The 25,313-nt window shown below is 36.3% G+C and overlaps 1 protein-coding gene and 1 long non-coding RNA gene across 2 annotated transcripts; both read right to left on the bottom strand.

Moving 5' to 3' along the window:
- Window positions 1-1,400: 1,400 nt before the first annotated feature.
- tmc3 (transmembrane channel like 3) lies at window positions 1,401-24,599 on the bottom strand. The gene is made up of 12 exons (XM_016666205.1): window positions 24,287-24,599; window positions 23,753-23,899; window positions 21,599-21,674; window positions 10,363-10,444; window positions 10,055-10,161; window positions 6,076-6,174; window positions 5,628-5,770; window positions 5,377-5,524; window positions 5,205-5,248; window positions 3,786-3,933; window positions 3,316-3,425; window positions 1,401-1,572 (listed from the first exon to the last, which is right to left on the bottom strand). The coding sequence occupies exons 1-12, from the start codon at window positions 24,406-24,408 to the stop codon at window positions 1,416-1,418; spliced, it is 1,383 nt and encodes a 460-aa protein (XP_016521691.1). The 5' UTR covers window positions 24,409-24,599; the 3' UTR covers window positions 1,401-1,415.
- LOC107834593 (uncharacterized) lies at window positions 13,778-17,242 on the bottom strand. The gene is made up of 3 exons (XR_001660397.1): window positions 16,755-17,242; window positions 14,765-14,887; window positions 13,778-14,100 (listed from the first exon to the last, which is right to left on the bottom strand). It is a non-coding gene; the product is annotated as an uncharacterized LOC107834593 (long non-coding RNA).
- Window positions 24,600-25,313: the final 714 nt, after the last annotated feature.

Below are 25,313 nucleotides of genomic sequence, written 5' to 3' on the forward strand. Positions count from 1 at the left end.
TATTTGCAACAAGACGGTCCTATCTGGGAAACAATGACGCCTGATGCAGAGGGTGCTTGATCTGTAATGGCGAAGCAGTTTGAAGCTTGATTGCCTCATTAGTGAGTCGGTGCATATTATGCAGAGCGGGCTTGGAATGTGGGAGTCACCGACCGGTCCAAGATAAATCCATTCTCCTGTCTCTGGTCTTTTTCCCCTTTTCCACATAAACTTTCCAAAGATATCTATTTCTTACTCATTGTGGGCTCAATATTGGTGCGCAAGATGTAACCGAGAGAATCCGGTTAAAGGGTTTTCAAAATAAAACATCCTCCAGACTCAGATAATACATAAAACGAAAATATTTATTTCTTGTGCGGCCCAGTACCAATTGGTCCGCCCCCAGTGGTTGGGGACAACTGTTATAGACTACCATGTTTTCCTTTAATGAATCCATTTGAGTTATTTACAAAAGGAAGTGCACTAAACCTTCTAGGACACATGATAACCTGTTTATGGCACAGCCATAAACAGTTATTTCTACTTGAAAATCAGACCGACATAATTTTAAGTTCTACAGACCAGTAATAGAGCTGCACGTTGGATAGAAATAAACCTCACAACTATTTGGGTTTAGTGAAAGTGAAGAACCGTTGACGTTTGTTGTTCCAAACAAAATGGGAGATATGAGAATTAAGGGATTTAAAGAATGTAGAAGACAAATAACATGGAAGATTTTGGAACAGGTAGCTTAAGTGAGGGAGAATATTCATTTTAATTGTATTAACCCTACCGTGAAGTGATATAGGTAAAAGGGACCATTTTGACAAATCATTCTTGATGTTAGGAACTAAGTGGGAAGAGTTTGATGAGAATAAGTCATTCAAATTGGGGTAATAAAGATGCCCAATTACTTGAAGCCTCTTTTAGATATGTGATTAACATGCTCCAACCCCATCTCTTGAGGGATATTGAAAAGAGAAACATATTTGCCTAAATTAAATAGTTCTAGAACTAAGTTAACATAAACGTTATTTTTGTGTACCGAAGGTAGTTGGTCACAAGAGAGTTAATTTGAAAAATCTTACCAAAAAAGACGAGAGAAGTGGATCAACAATCTACGGCTAAAAACAGGAGGTGCAGAAACCAACAATGCCAGAATTTGCACCGCCCACTTTCTAACAGGTAAGGATTGTATCTTTTAAATTATATTTCCAGATCATTTATAGGTCAGTTACTTAGAAAGACAAGCATTCATATGTCAGGTAAGATATATATGATAAATATGTATAAGATACCATGTTTTTAATGGGGTTTGCAAGGAGAAAATCTGAGCATGAATACAAAGATTTGAGAGAGCACAGAATATTTGAAAGAGAGCATAAGTTTTGAGTGAAAACGTTACAGGTTTTGAGAACAAACATGAAATTCTGCTTTCAAATCGAAAATGTATGTTCTCGATATATGGTAGAAAAATTCCCCAATATTAAGGTACATAGAATCCCAATACTTACAGCAGAGCTCATACTGTTGACTTTATCCAAGAGGGCAATAATGAGGCTGTAGAGGTTTCCCAGATATAGAACAAGGACTCTGTAAATACATAGCACACAATCTATAAAATCTGATATATCGTGTGTACTTCATGGTCCAACACATTCTCTCTCTCTACTCATCATATATGGATGCTTGCTCAGGTTCCCTGAGTCACATGTTGAGGCAACAGGTACCCCCTTCTTATCAGTAATTGAGATGCAGGGTGTTTTCATTGAATGTTACAGAGCTCCTTAAGCATTGGAAAATGATGACCTAGGAATGAAAATGTGTCTTTAAATTTTTTTTGAAAAGCATAAAAAGTGCTTCAACTCATTCACAGTTGATGTATTTGTATGCTTAACAATGTTGTTTATTTTACTTCAGATCTCTGAATATGTGCTGTAATTTTATCTTCATTGCTGCTTATTTTTCAACATTCAATTCACCCTGCCTGAATGTCGATTCCTGACGAGAAGAGGATACCCGTTTCCTGAACATGCGACTCAGAGGGAACCTGACCGAGCGTCCATATATGACGAGTAGGGAGTAATTTGTGTTGCATGGTCAGAGTAATTCCTTGGGTGGATTTTTATTACTTCAGTAATATTACTTCAAAATTTATTGTTGTGCTCCTCTTAGTTGGTTTTGGGAACTCTACACCTTTAATCATAATCATATTTTCCAAGCACTGGATGTTTATTTTATTTTTATTTTGCATGTCTTATTAATCCCATTGCATGCTCTTGCCAATGAATGTTTCACTGATAATGTCTAGTATGTGAAACATACTAGACTATGGGTTAGGGTTAGGTAATAAAGTGATTTTGTATAATTTCTTTTCCCTTGGTTGTCTTTAATGTCATTATTACAGGTCATATTAATGTTTGAGTTGGCTATGTTATCTGTAAACATTTAATGAACGTTTGCAGACGATGCCTGCTGGACGTCAAACTTACACACCTTTAAATGTCAAATGTTGTCTGCAATCATTCAGTGAACATTGGTTGAACATCTGCAGACAATGTGCACTGAATGTTTAATGGTGTTTCATTTGATGTCTGCTGAACATTCTTGGCAATGTTCAGGGGTTGGTGTCTTAACGATCAATGCTAGCTGAGATGTGGCATGCCAGAGTTTCTGTATACTGACTGATAAGCTTTCTTAGGCAGTGGAACAACACAGGCTGTCTACCACAGTACTGAAAATGACCTCTGGGGCATGTTAAAGTTCAATAGGTGCTGCAGAATTTCACTAAGCTCTTTTGTACCGCCCTTCCATACTCTGGGGCTGATATTGTCAATGATGAAAACTAAACTTACAGAACACATGGAAATAAGGAGGAACCTGAGCAACAACAAAAGTTTGACACAAGAATCCAGTGAATGTATGAAACCAAGGAGCTTAAATAATGTTGTGATGTGAATGTGACATGGAAATCAGTTGAGTACAGTAAATGAATACAGAACAGCTGGGTGAAACTAAGGTGGAATAATGGGTATAAACTAATTGGCAATACCAGGATTAGAAAATATTGATCTCAAAACAGTGTGAATGGGAGATACACACACTGCGTAAGCTGGATTAATTTAAAAAAAAAAACAGCTTGACTTTGGTAAAAATAAAAATGAAACTAAAGAAATTAAAAGAAGCAGACTTTATTCCAATCTACATGTCCATGGTGAAAAATATTGATGTTGGTTAATGTTATGTTACTAGGAAAATTGCATTATAAAAAAAAGACTTTATCAGAATTCACAACTAAGGATACATTATGCAGATAATGGTCAATTAAATTATTACCTGGCCAGCTGGAATCTCAGAGAGGTTCTTGGGTGATACATCTCCAACTGGGCAACCAGCTCAAAAGCAGAAGGGGCAATCATAGTGATGAGTGAGACCACCACACTCACCTGAAGGGACACAAATAAGACAGCAATTTAAAATAAAAAGAAAAAAAGATATATGTCCCTTTCACAAAATAAACTACACCAGACCCAGCAAAACAATAAAAAACAACAGCTCAACAGAAAGTGAGAAACCTGGAAATTTTAAGAAGTGTTACTGACTGGACAACTATAGTTTGCTAAAATCACCCAGTTAGGTCAGCAAGTAGGTTGACTAAAACTCTGAAAAAAAGAAACAATCCTCTCTCTGGGTGCTTTTTTCCCTTTGTTCAGTTTTGTTTCCAGTTTCCATTTGGTCCCTACCTATACTGGATGTTGAGTAATCAAATGAAACCAATAATTATGATATATATCTTGCTTCAGTACCTCATTCTTCTCCCACAACGTCAGCTCTGGCTTTTCCTGCTCCAGTTTCTGGGATCGGTCTACCACAAAATAGATGATGTAGATGCTCCCAGCTAGTGACAGCAAAACCAGGATATTGGCTAAAATACGCAGACTGATGAGAACTGCCCTGAAGAAAAAAACAATTGATCAAATGAATTTAGTGGAACTCAAAAATGTATAAAGAAAAAAAAAGCTTTACATTCAGTACATTTTATCAGTGAACCCTCAGTGCTAGATGTTTTCTGGTCTATGTTGCGATTACACAGTAAAATTAAATTAAGCTAAGCCTAAAATCCCCTGGCAGATTTAGAATGTACTGCTTTTATAGTTTTTATGGCAGGAAATGAGATAGACATCTCTCTAAAGATAAAAAAGTACAATGCAATGGAAAAATAATTTTAGAACAAAATATTTTTTGCCTATTTTTATTTGAAAATAAAACAAATAATAGTATAATATTCATGATAAAACAATAGTTTAGAATATTTTTGTCATGATGTGTTGTAGGTTGATTGTAGACTCAACTGCAGAACAGCGGAGGTGTAGATTTTGAAAATATTTAATGAAAGATGATGAGTACAAAAAAATTAAAAAAGACACAAGGAGCCAGAGCAGAATGAAAACCATAAATCCAATGAAAATGACAGCAGACAAAACAGAACCAGAGAAAATAAAAGCTCAGAGGAGTAACAGGGGCAGGGTGACTTCTACGCCCCTTGTTGCCTCTCTGCAGGCCCTTCCATTTAAGTTTCTCATATTCAAGCAAAAGTTGTCTAAACCCCTGTTTGAATGCCAATCCTGGAAAAATCATGGCCAAGTCATCTTCTTAAATCAAGACATACATAAATGTACTTCTCTGTAAATGAATTAAATTAAAATAAATAAACATAAAAATGTGAATAAAATATTTACTGGCCCACCAGTTGGGACTGCTGAATACAACAGGGGAGATCTAAAATCGCTCTGGTCTAATGATTTTTCTTGTCTCTTTGTAACAAAGGCTGCAGCAACAGTGATGGACAGCAATGGAGTGGCCATTTTTAACTGGACCTAATGAACCCAATTTAAGCTTTGTTTAAGCCATTAAAGGAACTGCAACAGAGTGATTAAAATAAACATGAAAAGTTCAGGGCAACCAGTTTAAATACACCTAAAGATTTTTATTCTCACTTTCATAATCTGAGGGGGACTGAGAATCAATCAAGGACATTTTTATCTGTTCTTGAAAGCCAACATGACCAAGAATCCACTCAGATATAATAGGCACTATGAATCTGATTCAGAAACACTGTTAAAATTGGAACATGCTCATGCTTTTTTCTCTTATTTAACTAGAGGAGTCTTTGTTAGTGCCAAAAAACAAAAGGTTATACACAGGCATACACAGAAAACACTTACAGGCTCGTATCCTTCTTCTTTTCTTGCTCTTCAACAATTGCTTCCTGTTCAAAACAACATGAATCAACCCACTTGTTAAATTCAAGATTTGTTTCGATTTCAATTCTCAGATTAATTGAGTTTAATCCAGGTTAGATTGTTTGCAAGAGTTTTGTGTAAGTGTTTAACTGACCCTGATGTTGTTGACGATTGCAGCTCCTTTGCACTCTGCAGCTTCCGGGTTACCAATCAGGTAATCCCAGGCACAGAAAACTCTCCAACAGAATGTGAAGTTTTCATCAGAAGCACTGGCCAGACTCAGACGAGAGTTCTTTGCCATTCTGGTGGAAACATTAAATGTATTTTTTTTTAAGAGTAGACAGACTGGAGCTGAAAATACATGATAAGAACCTTTAGATAGGTAGTAAATAGCACAAACATTACTTGCGTAACAGGATGATGAAACTGTAGGCAAAAACAGCCATCCCAACAAGGAAGTATGCAAGTGGGAGCCGGTATCCAGCACTGCCAATCTTCCTCACGCTGCCATAATAACCATAGAATAAAACAGAGTACTGCAGGTAACCCTGTGGTGAATCATACACAAAATACAGTTATATATAAAAATTTATATATTGAGGATGATTCTAATAAAAGGGATGAGAACTACAGCTAATATACAGTATGTTGCATGTTAAATTAAATATAACTCTACAAGGAAAAGAATGATGTAGAAAGAATGATCATACCATAACTTAGTGACTTATGGTAGAAGAAATTGATTAAACTGACCTTGGAAAAAAAAGGAGGCACTAAATTCATGTTTAAGTGAAGATCTATTGTGTCTATATATAGTGTTATTGACCAACAGTAAGAGGAATGAGAGGCTTGCCCCAAGAGACCAGATGGTGTCCAAGTCTTGGGCTGATGGAAGATGCTCTTTGGGGATAGTTTTACTTCTTGTTGTTCCAAATGGAGCTCCAGCCAACAGCTGGAACAGGATAAGATAAATGCAGAAAAGATCAATTTTATCACACTTGCATCAGGGAAAATCTGACAGGTGGCGTCTCAAAGAAACACAGCAAACCTTCAACATTTACACCATACAGATACACTAGAAAGGACATATTTGTTACAAAAAGCCCCATCATATTGTCAAGTTTAGCTGAGCCACACGCATATAGCATTTCATATCTGGTCACATAAGCTACAGCATTAAAAAAAAACAAAAATAGGAAACTGACAGAACCTCCTTAGTGTTCGATGGTCAATGATTTTAATCACTAAAAATAGAAAATGCAACAATTTTTGAATGTGGAGAATAACAAGGTTATTAAAACCTGGGTGATACAAATAGATAAACAGAACTATAAGATTACACTGCAAGGATGACAGTGTAAGTAATGTCACTGGAAATTGCTTGTGTCTGCATGTCACTAACAACAATAAATCCAGCATCATGTTTCCTCCTCTTTGGTTCTCTGCAGTTTGAACATATTCCCCAGGGATAAGTTTTCAGCTATGAATAATGCTCTATAAAAAGACAAATTATTGTTTACAGAGGGAAAAAAACAAAAGAAAATAAATTGAATTATCTCTACATTTTGAACATTGGTAATAAATTGTAATACCTTACAATAAAGTGGAACAGAAAAGTCTACTTTTAAATAGTTTTTGTTTTAATTAAAACTCAAAGTATTTTGACATTAAAAATCATATCACCTATTCACAGACAAAAAAGCATTTGCAGACTTGTAGGTAAGGTTGTGAGAAGAAACTGGAGTCCAATTTTCAGCCTCACAGTTACTCATTATGATTACTCCTCCACTGTGAGTCCAAACCAAACATCTCATAAATCAACTGTGATCATTTTGGACTTATGTTGGTTATATAAGTTACTGAGAGGCTAAACGGAGCTAATTTATTTCTCTGCTTAGGGCAGAACTCTAAATCAATTACTCCTAACATATACGTTGTCCTTAGAATCACAGTAAAAGCTACACAGAATTTGGATGGAATTAATATGTTACATAATGCTTGGTGAAAATTTGGTAGTTTTTTTTTCATTAGTTATAATGATATAGTGGATCACCAAATTCTTTTAAATACACTACAACATCTGGTTGGCCTTTCTGGTACTGTTCTTCACTGGTTCAGCTCCTATCTCACAGATAGAACTTTTATGGTCAGTGTGTTCCTCTCAGGTCCATGATGTTAACTGTGGCGTCTCCCAAGGCTCTATTTTAGGTCCCCTACATTTTAATTTGTATTTCTTGCCGCTTGGTGGAGTCATCAGGAATCTGATGACTCTCAGCTCTATGTCTCGTTGTCTCATGACGACCCCCAGCCAATCACTGCACTTTTTAATTACATTTCAGACATAAAGGCCTGGATGGTACAGAACTTTCTCCAGCTCAACCAGGACAAAACAGAAGTTTTAATCATTGGACCAGAGGATCAGAAAGACATTCTAATTGAAAAAATACAAACTGCGTCTTTTAAACCTTCAAAACAAGCCAGAAGCCTGGGTGTTCTTCTTGACTGTGAGCTCACTGTTATTCCACACATTAAACAAATAGTGAAAACAGGATTTTTTTAAATCTAATATATAGCTAGAGTTCGCCCTATTCTCTTTCTCTGATACTGAGACTGATGCTTTTATTTCCAGCTGTGTAGATTATTGTAATGCCCTGCTTCCTAGTTTCTCTAAAAACACTCTGCACAGCCTGCACAGCCTACAAAACGCTGCTCCACGACTAACAAACAACACAAGAAAACAGCACAACACAACACCTGTAAAAAAATCACAGCAGCGACCACCACCACCCAGCAGGCATGATAAGAAGATTCTACTGGTTTTTAAGTCTTAATGATTTTGTACCATCTTACCTTGCAGAGCTGCTATTACCTTATGAACCTCTGTGGACTCCGAGGTCCTCTGGCACTGGACTATTAACAGTTTCAAGAGTCAGAATGGTGAGGCTTCATTCCAGTATTATTGAACCCGTTTGTGGAACAATCTGCCAGAGAACCTCAGGGCCGCAGAAAATGTTGCTGTCTTTAAGAGCAGGCTCAAGACCCATTGTTTGTTTTTGTGGGTTTGTTTTATTGATTGTTTATTGATTTTATTGTGCACTTTGAGTTGCTTTTAATATGAAGGGTGCTTTATAAATAAAATTGGGTGACTCAGTGATTGATTGACATTTTTTTTTATGTAATAAAGACCTCTTTAGGATTATGTGATCTGGCTGGGAAGTACTAAGATAAATGCCTTTCATTCATATAAATTTAAATTATAATCTTAGGCACACTCCTTATACAACATGACAACGTAATCAACATCAGAACTAGCTTTCAGCATATCTCATAAGAGGGATATTTTATGTCATCAGAATTTGTTTTGGAACAAAAGTTTTACAATATTTTTTTTTGCTTTTTTCCCCCTCAAGTTAAACAATTGAAACAAAATATGTTTTCTTACTGGTCTTGGTGGAATATATTTTCTTCTAATGCTGCGTTCACACCAAACGTGTCAGGCACATCTGGTTTAAATTCAAAGTCTATTTGGAGGCCTGTCTAGGGCGCGTCACGGTGCAATTCGCACATCCAGTGCTGCATAATTTGAAGTGTTTTGAGCATTTGGCACAAGTCCAATGCTAGAGTTGGAAAATCACAACTTTCGCCACTCGATGCGGACTATCAACCAATCAAAGAGACTCAGCTATGTGGTGTAGTGGTGAATTTTCTGACGTGATCTGAGAAAAAAAAAACTATGGAGGATAAACTAAATGTTGCTGTTTACTCTCGTCCTATAACCTACGACCAATCAAGTTATGACTACAGAAACAGGAATAGAAAGGAACTTGCTTAGAAGAGGATGTTACGGCCCTGGGCCTTATGAGGTGGGATGCAGGTGTTTTTGGTGTCTGCCCTTGAGCTCCCCCTCTTTACAGGTGTTACTGATCTGTTAATTTGGAGCACAGAATATTTAAACCTGGCCGTCTCAACCTTTGCGCTTCTTCTCCTGCATACTTTGTGCTATTTTCACCATTCAACTTTTATACTATTCAGCTTGCTCTCCTAAAGCCAGCTATATCTCTTGGTATTCATAACCTTCATACTTTTTATAATATTCAGCTTTTTATTAATTTTTAATCCTATGGGGGAAACTGCTCCATCATCTGGCAGAATTGAGAATTACAATATAAAATGTCCGTTGTGTTTCACAGTGGATGTTTCAGGTCCTGCCTATTAATGGCAATCAATCATCCAGTTTCAGAGGTGTCATGGAGGAAACAAGGCAGTGGCCATTTTGAAGTTGGGCAGTTTAACAGCTTTTATGCTGTTTAACACCTGGGAATAATTTGAGCTTTTGACATTGCTTTTTCCACATGGTTTTTGTAGTCACCATGCTAAACAATGCCTCTACAAATGTCAATATGGCTTTCATTAACCCACCATTTTTATCAGAAGGATTAGGGAAAATTTCTGTCCTTTTCAAATTTTAGGTTTTACATGAGGTTTGTTTTTACATTGTATACAATATATTACTTCTAATACTATGTGGGTGTAATTTTTGCATTGTCCAAAAGCTATTACTCCTCTTCAACAGTTTTTCTATTATGATAATACCATTTAAGCACTTTGCAGGATTATAATTTGTTCTGGTGCTTCTGCCCATTTCTGACATTTCTACAAGTCTTCAGCAGTTAACGTCAAACGTTTTGGCATTTTCAACAAAAGCATTCAGCATTGACACTTGCATTTTCGCAGGAAATGCACACTTTCTAGTTATTTTTGCCTTTGCTAAAGTTTGGTTCAGTATATGTAAATGTGAATTTGCATTTTCAACTGAGACTATGGACACTGACCTCTGGTAGGACCACAAAAGATCCTGTCATGATGGTGAGGACGATGTTAATCCCAAACAACCAGCGAAGAAAGATAAAATAGGAGGCCACGCCTGATCCAAAGTGACCTCAAGAAAAATAAAAATGCTATTAAAAATTTATGGAAAACATTTCAAATACTGTCATTTATTTTCCCCCCTAATAGCAACAAACACTAATTAGATTATAAATAAATCTGCCCTTTAAAACAAAATGTACAGAAACAAGGGAAGAAAAGGCAACACACTTATAGCAGCATCACTTTGACTCTGCAGAAAAACATTACTTACTTTCAATTTTTTTGATCCTCACTTCCCACGGAATGAATGTAACAACAATGTTGTAAAGCACACGGTAAAGTTTTTTCAGCAGCTACAGAGAAAAATTTAAAAAGCACAAAGCCAGAAGAGTGGCATTAGCACAATGCAGAAGATAATATCTTGTTCTAAAGTCCTAAATTCTCTTCAGTTCATCCATTGTAGTTTATCATATTTTATCCCTAACCCCTAAATCTATCTCCACAGGAGAGCCCAGACATCCTTTGGAGAAAACTCATTTCGGCCACTTGTATCCGTGACCTCGTTCTTTCGGTCATGACCCAAAGCTCATGGCCATAGATGAGGGTAGGAAAGTAGATTGACCGGTAAATCAAGAGCTTCGCTACCATAACAGACTGGTACAGGACCCACTTCACTGTAGATGCTGTGCCAATCCGTCTGTTGATCTGCTGCTCCATTTTTCCCTCATTCGTGAACAAGATCCCAAGATACTTAAACTCCTCTACCCTTTTCCATGGCTTTCCAAGGGACTCAGTCTAACCCTTCTCCAAGTCCACAAAACACATGTGGACTGATTGGGCGAACTCCCATGCGCCCTCCAGGACTCTGCTGAGGGTGAGAAGCTCGGTCATCTGGGAGAGACTGAGTAGAGCTGCTGCTCTTTCACGTCGGGAGGAACTAGTTGAGGTGGATCGAGCATCTCGTTGCACTCATAGAAATGATTAGTGGCAGAGTTAAGTTTTATGCATTTACATCTAGTTGATTTTATGTAGAAACTCATATTTTTATATAAATGCCTTTTAATTTATTGTCTACATAATCTAATCAATTCGAATATATGTGGAATGGAGTTAGTTAGCATATACTAAGACATTTTAAAGTTGTAAAACAAACAAGAATCTGTTTTTTTAAAATTTAGTTTGGTTTTCATTCAAGTTATGAGAAGAGAAATAGGAAAACAAAAATCATGTCTTGCACCAGTAGGCAGTAATGTTAGAAATAATTCGTGCCAGAATTAAGTTTTATGCGTTTCTATCTTTTTAATTTTACTCAAAATCTCATATTTTTATATATATGTGCTTTTAAATTAATTATCTACATCATCTAATCAATTCTAGAATGTACTGAATGTGATTGGTTAATATGTACTGACAAAGTCTAAATAATTAAAGTTCTAAAACAAACAAGATTGTTATTTAAACTTTATGTGAATGGTTTTTATTGAAGTTATGAGAAGTGAAATGGGGAATCAGACACAATGTCCTGCATCAGGAGGTGGCAGGAAAGTCCCTTTAAGTTGGCTGTCACCAGTCTTAATATGGTAAAAGAAGAAGAGGATGTACTTTCCCCCAGCATGCAGTTCCATGTGACGGATATGCGACTGTGACTCTGTGGGTAGTCTTCTTGTGAATGGAAGGTTGGGGGTTTGTTTCCAGCTTCCTTCTGCCACGTGTCAATGTGCCTCTGGGCATGGCCTACTGATCTGCGTGTCTATGGAGAGCCATTTCAGCCAAAATTAAATAAATAAATAGAGAAGTCAAAAGGAAATGAGTAATTGGCATCTTTATTCCTATTTATATTTATTCATTTATACATATTTTCTTCCTTATTAATTTATCCTTTTCCCATTTTCAATTTTCTATTTTCATTTATCCTTTTTCAATTTTCCATTTCTATTTATTATTTTTCATTTATCCTTTTTGAATTTTCTTTTTTCATTTACTCTTTTTCCCAGTTACTGGGAAAAGAGTAAATGATAATATGATAATGAGGAGGGGCAACGTCATCAGGCTTCAACTTCTCCCAATTGGTTGGTTAGCGTTGCACCATACTTTGCTTCAAGAAAGATAGCAACCTACCACCGGCTTATCAGTGAGCTGGAGCTTGGCTACTTCTTTAGAAAATAGTGCTATAACTCCTGACTTTATTATTTTTCGCATGGACACTCAGACAGAACATGTGAGCGACTCATATGGACTCTGAGGTTCACCAGAGTTTTGTCTGGGTGTTCATAGTTTGGATGAAGTGGCTGCTGACGTTGGTTTACAATTGAAGCTTCTGGAGTCCTCCGCTTGCCCAGATGTTGCTAGGTAAACTAATGCTAATTATTTTCCAACTACACTCATATTTAATCAAGTAGAATGTTAATGAAAAGTTAATATATTTAAGTTATTCAGCTCACAAATAAACTCTTTGTAGAGTAATTACACAGACTTTTCAAAACTTTTATTCATGTCAATGATGACTTCTTGGTTACAATTAATGAAAACATGGCATTTAGGTTTAGAATATTGCATCAGCAGTGAAAAATATGTTTATTACCTGCTTAAATGTTATTTTTAAAAAGTGCAAGCCTCCTTGTAACTCATTCTAATTTATTAAATATTACTACTGTGAAACCTCTGTTGTTTTTGTCAAAACTACAGCTAGTTGGCACCACACATTAATTAATGTTTTTATCATGTATATTTTCAGATGTTAAACTGTCACAGTTGCAGGTCTTTTGTCTCCGTGTCATCCTTCACAGACTCCCAGTGGGTTCACAACTTCAGGATATCCAGAGGCCTACACCTTTCTGGAGCAGAGAACACCTGGTCAAATGCACTGGTGACACATTCATTTAACAAAATCTGGCCAATGTTCTTATAACTTTGGCGTGCAAGAACAATCTGTATATTACTGGTTTGAAGTAACTAAATATATTTGAATTTTGACCATCTGATCTGGATCTAATGAAGATGAATAAAGCTGTGTTCCTTCTAATCTGTGCAGTTCTAATTTATTCAAATCTCGTGTTTTCAAATATCCTAGAGACACTAAAATAGATTGTTTGGGGCTTAAAATAGTTTAAACTCAACATAATCTTCATAGAACAAAGCTACAAAAATAGAATACAGTAATGATTGAAGGTTTTGGATCCATTTTATTTTTTGGTTTCATATTACACTGAAGATTCTTCAACATGACTGCTGAACAGTGAGTGGATAGAAATGTGTAATATAAGGTAGAAATTAACAAACTTGCCATTTTGTTGTTTTTTTTCAATAGCAACTCTAACAGTTATTTCAAACTGTTTGAATAATGACTGTGTTCACTTATGGATGTGTTCATCCATAAGTTTTCACTGAACACTGAAAATTGGAAATGAAAATTCCCAATTTTCATTTGGAATTCTGCAATGTAAATATTTTAAACTGCTCAGTCCTCAGGTCAGCCTGCCCTGCATTGGTCAGGTGTTTCCTTCTGTAACACAGCTGGCCTCAATAAAGGGCTGATTAGCAGGTTTCTGGATGGAAAGGATGAGCTAATGCAATCATTTGCATCAAGTGTTCTAGAACAGACATATAAAATGTGCAGGGCAGTTTGTAACAGACAATTTATAAAAACTTTCATCTTGTGTTATTTTCACTCTGTATCTGAAGTTCATCACATTTCTGGATGTTCTGTGTTTTAATAAAAGTTAAGCTGGCAGAGGATTTTAGCAGGGCCACATCACCATGAAACCTACAACATATGTGTGTGGTGGGTTTAAAAAAACAGACTGCTATGTTTGAGCACAACAAAATGAATTTTTCCTCTGATGTTTGGCTGAATTCTTTGTGGAGGTTGGCCATCTCTCTGCTTCTTCCTGAAGGAGATCCATCAGAGTACTGGTGCTGCTCACAATGCAGACGGTTCTCCTCACCGTTCACCATGTCAGCCATGGCCCTCTCTCAGTGAAACTCTCAACAGTCATTCTTTTCCTTGATCCTTGAATAAACATAATGACAGAATGCATTCTGAGTGTTATTCCTGATTTGTTTGTTAATTGAAACATTGTCTCATATCAAAATAAGACTAATTTATTTATTCCCTTAACAGCCCCTTCTCCTGTTCTGTTCAGAGTTTAGGAGTGACTACTAGACCTGTCACAATAGCAAATTTTGCTGAGCGATTAATTGTCTCAAAAATTATTGCAATAAACGATAATATTGTTTGAGGAGCTTTTTACATTGATTTAATGGAAATGACAGAATAATCCAAGCAATATCGTGCCAAAAGTACACGTTATTTAAAAAAAAAATCACTAAACACTGGAACTGTTAAACAAAACTCAAATGAACTCTCAGTCTATGTTAACAAAAAATGCACTTGGATAAAAACTTAACAACATAAAACCAAAGTGGAAATAATAACTACATTCAACCAAAAGAGTACAGATTATGAAATCTGTTGTACACTATATTGCCCTTCAGTCATAATTAGATTTAGATAGAGAAGATGGGCATATCCGACCACCTAATGCAATAATTCACTCCTCTCTTAAGCCCAGTTCATACTACACGATTTTTTTTTTTTGTTTGTTTGTTTTTTTGACCCGATTTTCCCCTTACGGCAATCTTAGAATGTTAAACGTTCTAACATTGTCGCTTACGATTTCGTAGCCGATCATCCTGTAGTGTGTCGTGTGTTACGAATGATCGGGTCCAGTCGTAGAACCTCGTGGCCGCTCCGATCTAAAGCAAGGGGTTTCCCCGACAGGGAGCGAGAACGCAGCCTGTTGAATGTGACCGGTAGGCAATCAGCACGGAGGGGAATCCCAAACATAATAGAGAACTTCTTTGGCGCAAGCCACAGTGCAGCGGACATCGGAGATGATATGTGGAAACAACATTAATGTTTATTCAACATTTCGTGCAAAGGATATCCAAAGAAATTACCAGGAGAGGAGTTAGAGCGAAATTCCTACCACAGTATACGGTAACTTTTAAGCTGTTAATCGTTACGTGACATAAGTAGGTTATAATGATATTCATTTGGTCAGGACTTCACGCTGACACTAGCCACGTGCATTGCAGGTAGATTGTAGTAAAACATTGATTAATGCCTGGTTTTAAAATAAGTTAACTGGACTTGTAGCCATTATTTTGTGTCCATTGTTGGACACCAAACGGCACGATCGAACCCAATATAAGTAGGATTTCTGTTGGGTAGTGTGTGGTCTCAGGTTTTGAAAATGGGCCGACAATCAGCGGACAGTTCTAAGATCGTGTAGTGTGAGCTGGGAATTACTCTACAGAAATGAGGAAGGGAGGGGTCAATGGAGGCGATAAGCCAATAAATTTAAATGAGGTCGATAACTTTAATTTATCGTGCGATTAATTGATTTATTGTTTATCAGGACAATAAATCCTGATAAATGTATATGTAATTGAGCAAACTACATTTGCTCAATTACATATACTAGAGTAACTTTTTGAACAACAAATGTACTTTTAGGAGTACTTTTACTATGCTGAACTTTTTACTTTTACTCAAGTAATTTTATTATGAAGTATCAGTACCCTTATTGGTAACACTTTATTTGAACAAAATTGTAATTTTGTCTTTAAAATACCAGAATTTACACTGAACTTTATATTTTGGTCCATCTAATTGTGTAATTTTTAGATATTAAATAGTTGATAACTTGATCAGTTACTTTTTACCAAATACATTTTTACAAATTTCTTAGTCAGCTTCTTTTTACTTTTACTTGATTAAAAACATGTTGAAGTACTACTTTTCTTACTTGAGTACAATCTTTGGGTCCTCTACCCACCTCTGGAGAACAGTAACCAAATGTTGAAGCGTAGACCAAAAACACAGGCATACTAACGTGGGCAAGCTATACATCCACAAAGAACTACTTAAATTATATATAGTAATATTTACTTTATATACATACAAACATGTTTATCAGTGATAGACATAGCAAGTAACTGGAAAAACTGTATAAGTTTAAAGGTATTTTTGTAGTTTATTCATTTTTGATTAATGAAACTGCATACCACCCAGGTTCATTAACGAGTTTCAGGAACCGACCAAATCCCTTCAGTGCTATTACCTTGAGAAATAATGAGATTTGGTTAAGTATAAAGACAGGCTTTAATGCCAAAAAATGATCAAATATTACAAGCCTTGCAAGTCAAACAAATGGAACAGATACAGTTACATTCCAGCATTGAGCCACACTTGGCACACCTTAGGGGTGACCCCAAGTGAGGCAAACATTGTAGCGCGAGTTTAGCTTTTATCCACTGTGCATTCTGCACACACCCTAAAAGGTACTGTCATCAATTTCAGTCTGGTCGGTTATTTATGACTGGCAACAGTCACATGAAACATGGCTATGTAAGCTGCAGTGTGTGCATGTAAGTAGATAAGAGAGAGGAAAACAGAATCTATAACAGTATAAACCTAAATAACACCTTGCTTTGTACTAGAGATATGAACAGCCATTAAAAAAATGTACCGTCACAGTTTTCTTCAAATTTCTTCTTCAGTTTAATGTTTGGTACAACTATTTTCCATGTCTTCATGAGTGTGTTAGGCAACCACAAAATACAATATAAACCAGACAGATATAACCACACACTGCTCACCTTAATGGCCTCTCTGGACGGACAGCAGTGGTGGATGTAAGGAAATGGAAAGATGGCCTCCAATGCAGATCTCCAAGGCTTGCCATTCTCATTCTCAGCTCAGCAAAACAACTCATTCTTCGATGCTCCATAGAATTGCCTCTAGAGTTCCAACGTCTGGCCAACCGGAGGATTCCCAAAGCTTCAATTGTAAGCCAACGTTAGCGGCTGCTTTGTCCAAACTATGAACACCCAGACAGTGAACCTCAAAGTCCATGAGAGCTGCTAACTGAAACATGTTCTATCTGAGCATCCACACAAAAAATAATAAAGTCAGGAGTTATAACACTATTTTCTAAAGAAGTTGCCAAGCTCCGGCTCACTGATGAGCCGGTGGTAGGTTGCCATCTTTCTTGAAGCAAAGCAGGCACATGCAGAGGGGGAGGCTGGGGGTGCTTGAGCACCTGCCCCTTTGGCTCCTTGCCCCCAAGTGCCCTTTTGGTCTTTTTTTTTTTTATATTATTTCCTAAGCCCTCTTCTGACACATAATAACATGTACTAAAATTATTTGGGTTTTTTTGTTGGGGTTTTTTGTACAAGATAATAAGCCCTCCGGTCTCCTTGTTACCTTTGACCTTTTGCCCGTCACGCATGACGCAGTTGCCTCTCGCACAGTGAGATAAGGCGGCTAACTGGAGCTCAATGTAGCGAACCTTCCAGATTACCGAACAGTTTTTGGTAAATTAAAAAAAAAAAGTTTTGGGGGAATAAAGTGGAGTAGACTTGCTACTTCTCAGATGACGGAAAACATTGAACGTTGTATCGTTTCTGCTTCAGCGGTTTAAGCAGAGAGGTAATGAAATATGACAGGCCTCTGCGTCTGCCTTTCTCTGAAGAACTACTGAGCGGGAGGAGACAGCCAGGTGAGAAAAAACTGTTCTTATCTATCGATTCAGTATTTTTATCATACAGACATTAGGCTGTTGTTGTGCTATTAGCTAGCTGCTAGCAAAGCAAGACAACTAAAAAGCTTCTTCCCTGTATCGTTAATGATGGCAGTCATTCTTCAGTATCGCTTATGCAATAGGGGCACATCGCCCGTCCAAAACCTATCATCTCCATAATGGATATATGTCTTATAATTTCCTTTGCTGCATAAAGTACATTGCATTTATTCTAGCATTAGGTAAATGTATCTTGAAGGAGAATAGCACTTAAATAAAAGTTCAACAAGGATATTCATTTAGAATTAAATATAACTCGCCCTGAATTACCATGATAGATATAATGTATGTAATAAAAGTGTGTCATTAATGAAGGGGAAAAAACTCAATCCAGACTTTAAGTAAGTTTAAGGTCTGGTTCACAGGGTATGAAGTTAAATACAATAAAATTGTAATCAAAACTTTTAGAATTGTAATGATTCCTTTTTTAAAAAACAAAATGTTTTGTTTAAAAAAATTATTTGTAATTAAATAACTCATTTTTGTCTCGTGAACTTAAGTTATTTGCCAAACATAAACTTTTATTTGCACACATCATAAATCTTTTGTTGCCATTTTAGGCCACGCCCCCAACGTCATGCGAGAATCACAAGCAAAACTTTGAGTCACAAACAAAAACTTAGAATAGCAAGAAAAGATTTCTGACAAGCGCAAATATGTTTGTTTTGTAAAAAAAAAAAAAAATCACTTCATGAGACAAAAATGTGATTTTAATTTAAAAAAGGTTTTTTAAGCTAAACTCAGTAGGCTTTTCTCATGGTGACATGCATTAACAATTCAACTTTTGATTTTGTTTTTTTTTTTCTTCCGTTTTTCTCCATTTTCACGTTAAAGTTTGATGCAGCTCTGCTTTCCTGAATGGACCGTCTTCATCTCCACTGCAAGTGTAGCAAACAGGCAGCTCTTTTTTTATAGATTACAGTCACTAAAAGGTCGCATTGTGCCCTTGTTTATATTTTTAATAGTGTAATTCTGTAAAGACAAAATATGTCTAGTGGTCCAGCTCTGATTTACATATCTTGCTAAATTGTGGGTTTGAATATTGCAATACTTTCCTATAACAAAATAGATCTGCAGAAAGAAATTACTAATACAATATCTTACATATGGATAGTTGTATGCTCTATGTAGAGATTTTCCTTAGCTTTGATTGTATATCTCAGAATTTTGTAATTTATCATTGTTTACTAAACTCTGAAAGCTGTGGCTTTGTTAATATTCTGTCCTAGAATGCGGTTAGATGTGCCCTTTTTTTTGAGCACCTGCCCCTTTAGTGGTCTCTGCACAGCCCTGAAGCAAAGTATGGTGCAATGCTAACCAACCAATTGGGAGAAGTTGTAGCCTGATGATGCCACACCTCCTCATTATCATATTATCATATTATCATTTACCCTTTTCCCAGAGACTGGGATAGATATAATGTATGTATATCTATCTGGACTGGGAAAAGGGTAAATGAAAAGAGGAAAATTGAAAAACGGTAAATTAAATGGAAAATTGGAAAAGGATAAATGAAAATAGAAAATTGAAAATGGGAAAAGGATAAATTAATAAGGAAAATTAGGAAGTGAAAAAAATAAATGTATAAATGAATAAATATAAATAGGAATAAAGATGCCAATTACTCATTTTTTATTTCCCTATTTATTTATTTCATTTGCCTGAATTCTCCATATGTGTCGGTGTACAAATGTGAATGCAAATGGGTGAATATTACTCAACTGTAAAGTGCTTTGAGCGGTCAAAAATGATTGGAAAAGTTAAATATAACTTTTTCCAATTAGTTACCATCACAATTGACTGATGAATTTTGATTAATTTGGTTTATTGTATAAATCAGGGGTCCCCAAACTACGGCCCGCGGGCCGGATCCGGCCCGCCACGTCATTTGGTCCGGCCCCCTGAATAATGTCGGATCTGGCCCGCCTCCTCATACCAGAGAGCATTCAGTGTTTTTTTGTCATATATTGTATTTTCCGGTTTATATGTGGATTTTTCTTCAACCACCAGGGGGGACTCTTGAGCAGAAGTGAAACTAACTTTCCCTCAATGGAATATATACCAGTCAGTCCCAGTCACCGTTTCACTCACGGTTTTTTCCATTTGCATTCTGGGTAAAAATCTATCTAAAAGCGCGAATGTCTCCTCCTCGTCGTCGTCGTCGTCCCCCCCCCCCTCGTTTTCTAAGGTTTCTTTCTCCAAAAACTAAGACCGCCCCCGACCAGAAAAAGGAACAGCTATGTGGCCCTCGCAGGAAAAAGTTTGGGGACCCCTGGTATAAATGACATGTAAATCAGAGGAATATATGCTATTTAATCTGTATAGGTAACATGATAATTATGCAATTCAAACAATATATTTTATGTATTTAAAATAAATACTCATTAATTTAAAATAACAATAATATAACACTAAATATATAAAGCTAAGGATTATGCAACTAAAATAAATAGGCTTTATTACACTGATGAATATAAATCATGTAAAGTTTATTTACATTAAAATGATCTAAAACAGGTAAATGGAAATTTGTCATGTAATAAAATTACATAAATCTTAAAAGTTAGGCTTAAATATTTGCATCATGACGACTGACTCTATGGGAAGGAATTGCATAAATGTGATGAATTTTGATTAATTTGGTTTATTGCATAACCCTAACCCTATCCCACAAATGGCATGTAATTCAAAAACATTCATCCTATTTAAACTGTATAGGTAACTTGAATATTATGCAATTTAAACTATATTCTTTATGTATTTGACATAAATACATTCATTATTAATGAAATATAACAAAATGTTAATATTACTAAATACCAGTGTTGTAGTACTCGAGATCGGTCTTGGTCTCGAGACCATTTTATGATGGTCTTGGTCTCGTCTCGGTCTCGGGCGCTGAGGACTCTGCATTTTATTTCAAGACCAGTCGAGACCACAACTGTGAAAATATCACTAAACGTACAGCATACTGTCCAGTTTATTTGTTAACATCTTTGTTTTCAGTGGATGCAAAACGCAACGATCAATAACGTGACTTGCCAATTATGCGTTTCTGTTTCCCCCTTCCCCCACCTTTCACTCGCACGCGGCGCTCCAAGACATGCGCAATGGTTTTCTCTGAGCAGTTCAAGATGTCTAATAGTAATAGAATAACGCTCCATAAATCATAAAAAATCCGATGGCCACAGCTAACTCAGCAGCGCTGAGTTAGCTGTGGCCATCGTTCTTTATGAAGTTCTAAACTTCATAAAAGTTTAGAACTTCTGGCTTCAGGAAAATTGTACTGCAATATGAAAACAGAAACACCAAGCTGGAAAAATACTGAGCTTTTGCTAACATTATAGACTTTATATTGTTAGTTATTTTGTGCATTTTCAGCTATGCTTTTGTGTGTTTTAACAATTTTCTCAGAGAAAGACTCTTGTTTTATTGAATACTATAGTTCTGATAGGTAAGATGCTAAAATTGAACAATGGGTACTTTTTAGGTCACACAATCCTTGCTGCAGAGAGATGAAAGCTACACAGAAACCTTAAAAAGAATTTAAACTATCTGAAATCATGTGCTATCAGCTTTCTGACAAATTACAGCTTCAAAGAACCCTTTCTTAAAATATATCTGGCACAAGATAATACCAATAAGTTTTTTGCAACACAATTAGAATATGACTTTAAATTCTCATCTCCCCCATTGCTGGACAATTTTGTGTTTCTGTTTCATAAACCCCCATATGAGACAACATAAAACATTAAAATTCATAAAGAGGTAGTAAAAAGAACTACAAATTGTATCTTATGCTTCACTCATTTTAAACTGTGATCTCATATTAGAAAGATAACCAGTGTGAATCAAAAGTACATCAGCTCCGGCGGTCTGATAACCCCTTGTTCTCGTCAGCTGGCCTTCATACTTTAGGACAATCTCTCGAGCCTGCCTAAAAAAGCAAACAGATAAGTGAAAGATGTTTATTTAAGTGGGCACGTCTTGTGATTGTCTGTGTTGCACTAGATCTAAAGAAACCTTTAAGTGAAGGCACAGTTGTCAATGACTTCTTGAGTTGCTACAGTCACAGATGTTAACACAATCATAGTGACATATTGTGAAGTTCAACTGTGCTAAACCAAAGCATGAATATGTGGACTTTCCCTGTTGAAACTTGATTCTGTAGAAATAACTTATGGTCTCAACAAGTAAAAAAGACAGTGGAGAAAGTAAAAAACCTCCCAAAGTACAACTTGAAGACAATATTAAGAACGACATACTGTAGTGAAAAGCAAAAATAAATATTCAGCAACTTATTTGGAGGCATTTCCTGCACAACCAAAACTGGAGTGATTTCTCAAAACTATTGTTTCCTCTCTGATGACCATGACAAAAACACATATTTTCTCCAGATCTCCAGATTACCCTAACTCTGCTCTCTCAGTTAGCGACTAAGTAACTAAGCAAAATGCACTAACGACATGGTAAGATAAACAAGTCCATCTAGTTTGGCAGGTGTGAACATCATATTCCTTTTGCCACTTTATCAATTAACCTATGGCGTATTCTGTCATGAATGACAAACTACAGATTCTAATCAGGTTAATAAGTGTATTCTTTAATATGTTTTGCTTGCTACAGCACATAAAAAAATAAATAATTGCCCATCTGATCAAAAACTTGTATTTGCACCAGTGTGATCGGAATCAGGTGTTTCAATCACTTCTACAACCACAGACGTATAAAAATAAGCACCTAGGGATGCAGACTGTTTTTACAAACATTTGTAAAAAATGGGACACTCTCTCACACATCCCTTTTCTCTTCCAACATGACTGTGCACCAGAGCACAAAGAAAGGTCCATAAAAACATGGACAGCCGAGTCTGGTGTGGATGAACTTGACTGGCCTGCACACAGTCCTGACCTCAACCTGATAGAACACCTTTGGGACGAATTAGAGTGGAGACTGAGAGCCAAGCCTTCTGGTCCACCCAAAAACACATTCCTAAACCTTGTGGACAGCCTTCCCAGAAGAGCTTAATCTGTTCTAGCTGCAAAGTGTGGACCAACGTCATATTGAACAATATGGATTAGGAATGGAATGCCACTTAAACTCATATGTGAGTCAAGACAGGTGTTTTCCTATGTGCATCCTTGCATTGTTTGATCAAAGTTCAGTAAACAGTTTTAAATTACAGTCAAAGAAAAATACATGGAATTAGACTAAACTGTTAATATAAGGCTGATTTTGTAGTAATTTTAGAATAAAAATGTAAGATGTGAAGTACAGTCTATGGCTGCAGCTGCAGCAGAAGTAATCACAGTCATTCTGCCTCAGTGGAAAAGCGCAGACTTGCAACCCATCCCTGATGAAGGTAATAAAACCTCTGCAGTAATAACAAACTGCCCATATAAAACCTGTTAGCCATGGCACATACTCAGCACATCTTATTTAAGACGCTCTCTATCTATTCAAGCACTTTTTGGAAGAGCTTGTTCGACAGAGCCTAAAAGCTTTAGTTAGACATTTAAGGTATTTTTTGATTCCTTGGATATCTGATGTGCATGGTTTTATCTAAAACCCATGGACACAGAAACTAAAATACACTGCAGTAATTTCTTACTTGTTTTAAATGTGCCTGACAATGCATTTTATTACACTGACCATACTAAAATGTCAAAATATTATTTTGGTAAAATTGGCTGCTGTAGCTAAAGTGATTAAGAGATAAAAACTGCTTTAATAAAGCTAATAAAACATGCTATATTAACAAAATAAATAGTTATAGAAGAAAATGTTGGGCAGTTAAAATACTAAATGAGTTTTTTTTTAGATTAGGAACACGATTTGGCTATTCAAGTTTATGTTCTCAGATGGATATTTTCTTTTTTAGTTTTAACACAAACAATAAAAGTCAGAGAGGACCTTCTTGTGCAACATGTGTGACACTTTTTGCTGCAGAAAGAAAAAGACTAGAAGAAAGAATAAATGATGCAAACATAAAACCAGCAGCTAAACAAAGGATACTTTAAAACTTTGAGCTTGCGTCTCATTGGCCAGGGTCTGGAGCGAATGTTGGCAATGATCTCTTTTTGGTACTGAATGTTCTGGAACATTTCTTCAGGGTCATTGCTGTCCACTTCCTTATCATCTCCACCTTCTTCATCCGATGAGCTGCAGGATATGGGCACAATAAAAATCACTGCCAAGTAAATTCATTTAAAAAAAATCAACGTAATAGCAACATCGTTGGCTTACGTATAAACACTGTTGATATAAATATTTATCACTTGTGACAGACTTAAGACTTAGATAAATTTGAATACAATAATTAGAAGGTGCAAGAATACAGAATGTTTGTGAATGGGCATGTTGGCAGCCCTATAAAGAGAAAAACTGGAATTTTTATTATTATTCTGTCTGATTATATTAATTTGAAGAGACAGGCTACAGTCTATTAAGGCAAAAAAAAAAAGATCTAGAACAGAGTCATCTAAATATAGAACAAAGTCACATACGTAACAATGAAAAGGAACAGATTAAATTATAAGAGCAACTCACCCCTGCTGGTGGTCTCGGTAAGCAGAATAAATTCTCTTTGAGTTCTTCCGTACAGTCCTATGTTTTTTGGCAGCAAGCAAGGTTCTACTGCTTCCAACCACAGGTTCAGATGCTGAACTCATCCTAACAAGGTTTGTGTGAATAACTCTGTTGATGATCAATATGTATAAATCAGTGTGTGGACAAATGCCACCTCTCTTCTATGTCTCCTCTGAAAGGTCTGAGCTGGCACTACCTGCTGCTTTGGAGCAATAGCACAGGAGTACAGACCCATGCACACGGTCATCAGTCCAATCACAGCCTGCAGAGACCACTTAAAGGGACAGCACTAGACTCTTCTTCACACACACACACACACACACACACGCACCGGGTATTAACTGAATGACAACTTGGGCAACTGGTTTAGCGATTATATGTCTATGCATGAGGCTCAATTTACATACTTTTTTAAACAATTATCTTGTGTTGAATCTCCACTCACTCCTTTTAATTAAAGATCAACAATGGATTATGGGGCTGGAACATAAATGGAGGTTAGACAGATGTCTCTTGTTTGATTGGTGACTCTTTAAACAGACTCTGTGGACTACTTCTGATCGATGTCTTTCTCTATTACATGATTCTTAAGAGGCTGTTTGCGCCTTGGCCCTGCAACACAGTACAACATAAATGTACGCTGTAAATTACAAAACAGGAACTGAGGGACAAGGACTGTTTGAGAGAGAATGTTATACCTATTAAACAGAACTTTTGCTTATTTATCATTTTGATTTGAAACTACCAAAGTAATTCAATTCAATTCAATTCAAAAAACCTTATTAATCCCCAGGGTGCAATTAAAGGAGATTTAATGCAATGTTCAGACAGATAAACTTCTGTGTGGTCATAATTATGAGGCTACATATGATTGCTATGAGTATTGCTGGCTGATAATCAACTGCACGCTTTCATAGCTGCAGTCTGTAGCTATGAAAGAGTGCAGTAGATTCAGAATGTGAACAAAACCATATTGATGACAATTTGG

The sequence above is a fragment of the Poecilia formosa genome, unplaced genomic scaffold (genome assembly GCF_000485575.1).
Source record: "Poecilia formosa unplaced genomic scaffold, Poecilia_formosa-5.1.2 Scaffold681, whole genome shotgun sequence".
NCBI lineage: Eukaryota > Metazoa > Chordata > Actinopteri > Cyprinodontiformes > Poeciliidae > Poecilia > Poecilia formosa.

Coding starts and splice junctions, on each gene's coding strand:
- tmc3 (XM_016666205.1), bottom strand. CDS start 24,408: ATGAGTTCAGCATCTGAACCTGTGGTTGGAAGCAGTAGAACCTTGCTT. Junction 5,525..5,627: donor TTCATCATCCTGTTACGCAA/GTAATGTTTGTG, acceptor TGTTTCCACCAG/AATGGCAAAGAACTCTCGTC. Junction 3,934..5,204: donor AAGAAGAAGGATACGAGCCT/GTAAGTGTTTTC, acceptor TTTTTTCTTCAG/GGCAGTTCTCATCAGTCTGC.